Below are 4,183 nucleotides of genomic sequence, written 5' to 3' on the forward strand. Positions count from 1 at the left end.
TGCAAAAGACCAAGAAAACAAAGAAAACCACAAACACAAGAGAGCGCAAATAACTATGGCTGCCATCGTGTGCGCCATCTTAGATCCTAATCCTGCAAAAGTAATAGCATTTGTGAGCACTTTAGTGTAATTTTGAAGGAAATAATGGGCGTGATGATTATTTTGGCTGCCTATAGTTAGTATATGTGAAGATAAATTAAATTTATTATTATAAAAATCCCCCTTTGTCACAATAAACAGTTTTCACATCTACAGTGGCCATAAAATCTAATTGAATGCTATTTGCTTTAATTTTAGAATTAATTACCTTAGGCTTACCTAGTTTTGTGCCACAAACTTTAAGTGCACATAATAAACACAAATTAAATAAAAGACTTTTTGAAATCTTCAGTATGGTTCCTCCTATATTTTTCCTGTCCTGCTGTTTTTAACAGGTATAAAACTTCCTGAAAAGAAAACAAAGCCAATGATTTAATGTGTTTAATTTTAGTGTTGAGTTTATAAGTGTTTGTTTTTTATTTACAAAGGTTAATTCCTTCATTAAATTTTGTAATTTAAACCTGAATAAATATTAATTCATTGTGTATTTATTATGTGTAGGTTTTGCATATATGGTGGTATCTACTGTTGCTTGTATACAAACAAGTTGTATTTTCACTTTCAGCTGACTAAGTTTGACAAAATATGTAGAAATTGAATGCAACAAAAATAGTGATTAAAGTACAGTAATAACAGATTAATCCTTTTTAGGAATTCTGTGAATTTCCAGTTTAAATCAAGTTGTTTTGTTGGAAATTATGGGAATCTACATTGACCCTTAAACAAAGCAGTATCATTTTTTGCATATTTTTCCTATACTCACCTTCACAGGACTGTGGTGCTGATTGTGCCAAATTCCAGAAGAGTGAATTAGAGTACAAATTTAACAAGCGAGCCTTGGAGCGCCCTTACACTTCGAAACACTCCTGGGGTAAAACATATGGTGAACACAAGCGCCATCTAGAGTTCAGCCATGACCAGTACAGGGAACTGCAGAAATATGCTGAGGAGGTGGGGATCTTCTTCACTGCCTCAGGAATGGATGAGGTAAGAAACTTCTGATGAAGTTTTCATGGTATTTAAATAAGCAGAAGAGCTTCACCTTACATTTTTCTGTCCTAAGATGGCGGTGGACTTTCTCCATGAGCTCAATGTACCTTTTTTCAAAGTTGGCTCTGGAGACACCAACAACTTCCCCTATCTGGAGAAGACTGCCAAGAAAGGTGAGACTGAATAGTCAGATTAATTATCACTCATATGTTCTAATTCAACTTGTCAAGTTTGATATGGGACTGCAGGTAGATGAAGGCAAATGTAATGCAAAGTGATATTAATCTTGAATGTGCTGCTTTCCCTTTATGAGCTTGACTCAGTTCAAACAAGCCAATGTCTGGTGTGTGTGCTTCAGTCTGCTCTGCCACTGTCATTACTGTTTGGACTCTGAGGGAGTGAAGGTGGTACCATAACATTTTACCTTGCGTTGTGAATTATCACATTGTTGCCCTGTGGTCCTCGTCAGGGCGTCCCATGGTGGTGTCTAGTGGGATGCAGTCCATGGAGACGATGCGTCGGGTCTACAAGACAGTGAAGGAACATAACCAGAACTTTGCCATCCTGCAGTGCACCAGTGCCTATCCTCTGGAACCTGAAGACGTCAACCTCAGAGTAATCACGGTAAATAGAATTTTTTTTTTAAACATATTTTTCTTATATTAAAAAAGTTGGCATGAAAACAACAGATTTTTAAAAAGAGATTCTTTAAAAAAATCTGGGTTGTAAAATTATGCTATTAACATAAAGACACTACGTTTAAAAAAAAAACGAACAGGCGAATGTGTGCATGTTGTTTCAGGTACATATGCTTCAGGTATATGGTGTTTTTTGTTGAAGTGTAATACCAAGAAAACTAATATCTAACTATGCAGACTGTGCATTACATTTTAAAAACCTTTGAATTAAAATGAATAATCTAGTAATACCGTTCATATATACAGTATGTTATGAATTTGAATCTATCCCACTAACATCAATCTTTTCCCATTTCACTGAGATCTACTGTCAGTTTTTACAGGCTGTAGAATTACTACAAACATTAAAGTTTTATTAACCTCTAGAGTCCCTGCGTCCTCATATGAGGACCGCACAGCTTGGGTTTCCAAAGCTCAGGACTCTAGAGGTTAATGTTCAACTTAAACAAAGCAGTATCATTTTTTGCATATTTTTCCTATACTCACCTTCACAGGACTGTGGTGCTGATTGTGCCAAATTCCAGAAGAGTGAATTAGAGTACAAATTTAACAAGCGAGCCTTGGAGCGCCCTTACACTTCGAAACACTCCTGGGGTAAAACATATGGTGAACACAAGCACCATCTAGAGTTCAGCCATGACCAGTACAGGGAACTGCAGAAATATGCTGAGGAGGTGGGGATCTTCTTCACTGCCTCAGGAATGGATGAGGTAAGAAACTTCTGATGAAGTTTTCATGGTATTTAAATAAGCAGAAGAGCTTCACCTTACATTTTTCTGTCCTAAGATGGCGGTGGACTTTCTCCATGAGCTCAATGTACCTTTTTTCAAAGTTGGCTCTGGAGACACCAACAACTTCCCCTATCTGGAGAAGACTGCCAAGAAAGGTGAGACTGAATAGTCAGATTAATTATCACTCATATGTTCTAATTCAACTTGTCAAGTTTGATATGGGACTGCAGGTAGATGAAGGCAAATGTAATGCAAAGTGATATTAATCTTGAATGTGCTGCTTTCCCTTTATGAGCTTGACTCAGTTCAAACAAGCCAATGTCTGGTGTGTGTGCTTCAGTCTGCTCTGCCACTGTCATTACTGTTTGGACTCTGAGGGAGTGAAGGTGGTACCATAACATTTTACCTTGCGTTGTGAATTATCACATTGTTGCCCTGTGGTCCTCGTCAGGGCGTCCCATGGTGGTGTCTAGTGGGATGCAGTCCATGGAGACGATGCGTCGGGTCTACAAGACAGTGAAGGAACATAACCAGAACTTTGCCATCCTGCAGTGCACCAGTGCCTATCCTCTGGAACCTGAAGACGTCAACCTCAGAGTAATCACGGTAAATAGATTTTTTTTTAAACATATTTTTCTTATATTAAAAAAGTTGGCATGAAAACAACAGATTTTTAAAAAGAGATTCTTTAAAAAAATCTGGGTTGTAAAATTATGCTATTAACAGAAAGACACTACGTTTAAAAAAAAACGAACAGGCACAGAATGTGCATTACATATTAGTATTCTTTGTATTTAAGCTTCACTCACAATGATAAAGACTACAGTCAATGTTATGTTGGCAGAATGAAAATATGAAAATTATATTAACAGGAATACCAGAAGGAATTCCCAGATATTCCCATTGGCTATTCTGGCCACGAGTCTGGGATCAGCATTTCAGTGGCGGCCGTAGCTCTCGGGGCAAAGGTCATTGAGCGTCATGTAACTTTGGATAAAACGTGGAAAGGAAGTGACCACGCAGCATCTCTGGTGCCCTCTGAGCTCAGCGAGCTGGTTCGCTCCATTCGACTGGTGGAGCGGGCGCTGGGGAGCAGCATCAAGCAGATGTTACCTTGTGAAAAGCCATGCCATGATAAGGTTAGATATCGTCTTTGTTAGAGAAAACAGGCAACGACTGAGTTAAATACTGCAGAGCTTTAATTTAGTGAAGGGACATGTTCACTGTTTAAAAAAAATACACATTTCAACATAACTTGTGAATTGTCTTATAAAAAAAAAACCCTAGCATTTATTTAAACTCTGTTTTTCAAATTTCTTCTCCCTTTTCCTCCAGTTGGGAAAGTCAGTGGTGGCCAAGGTAAACATCCCCAAAGGGACCACCCTGACTCTGGATATGTTGACAGTGAAGGTGGCTGAGCCCATGGGCATTGTGGCCCAAGACCTCTCCAAGCTGGTTGGTAAGAAAGTGTTGGAGGATGTGGAAGAGGACGAGGGACTCATGCCAGAGGTAGTGGACAGCTATGGCAAGAAGGCCAAGTGCTGAGGATGGAAGAGAGGTTTGAAATCTGTGTATAAAGGCACTTTATTTCAGAGGAAATGATTGATATCTCTGGAACTAATTTGGAGAAGCTCAAGATGGTTCCTGCAGGAGAGTCGGTGGTGT

The 4,183-nt window shown here is 38.8% G+C and overlaps 1 protein-coding gene across 1 annotated transcript; it reads left to right on the forward strand.

Annotated features, from left to right (window-relative positions):
- The first annotated feature begins 55 nt into the window (after positions 1-55).
- Positions 56-4,177, forward strand: LOC109953770 (sialic acid synthase). Its single transcript, XM_020589233.1, has 9 exons — positions 56-100; positions 871-1,086; positions 1,163-1,262; positions 1,559-1,713; positions 2,201-2,497; positions 2,574-2,673; positions 2,970-3,124; positions 3,391-3,657; positions 3,854-4,177. Exons 1-9 carry the CDS (start codon positions 56-58, stop codon positions 4,061-4,063), a joined length of 1,545 nt encoding a protein of 514 aa, XP_020444889.1. The 3' UTR covers positions 4,064-4,177.
- Positions 4,178-4,183: the final 6 nt, after the last annotated feature.

This window comes from Monopterus albus, unplaced genomic scaffold (genome assembly GCF_001952655.1).
Source record: "Monopterus albus unplaced genomic scaffold, M_albus_1.0 scaffold1283.1, whole genome shotgun sequence".
Lineage (NCBI taxonomy): Eukaryota > Metazoa > Chordata > Actinopteri > Synbranchiformes > Synbranchidae > Monopterus > Monopterus albus.

Coding starts and splice junctions, on each gene's coding strand:
- LOC109953770 (XM_020589233.1), top strand. CDS start 56: ATGGCTGCCATCGTGTGCGCCATCTTAGATCCTAATCCTGCAAAA. Junction 101..870: donor TAGATCCTAATCCTGCAAAA/GTAATAGCATTT, acceptor TCACCTTCACAG/GACTGTGGTGCTGATTGTGC. Junction 1,714..2,200: donor TCAACCTCAGAGTAATCACG/GTAAATAGAATT, acceptor GGGTTTCCAAAG/CTCAGGACTCTAGAGGTTAA.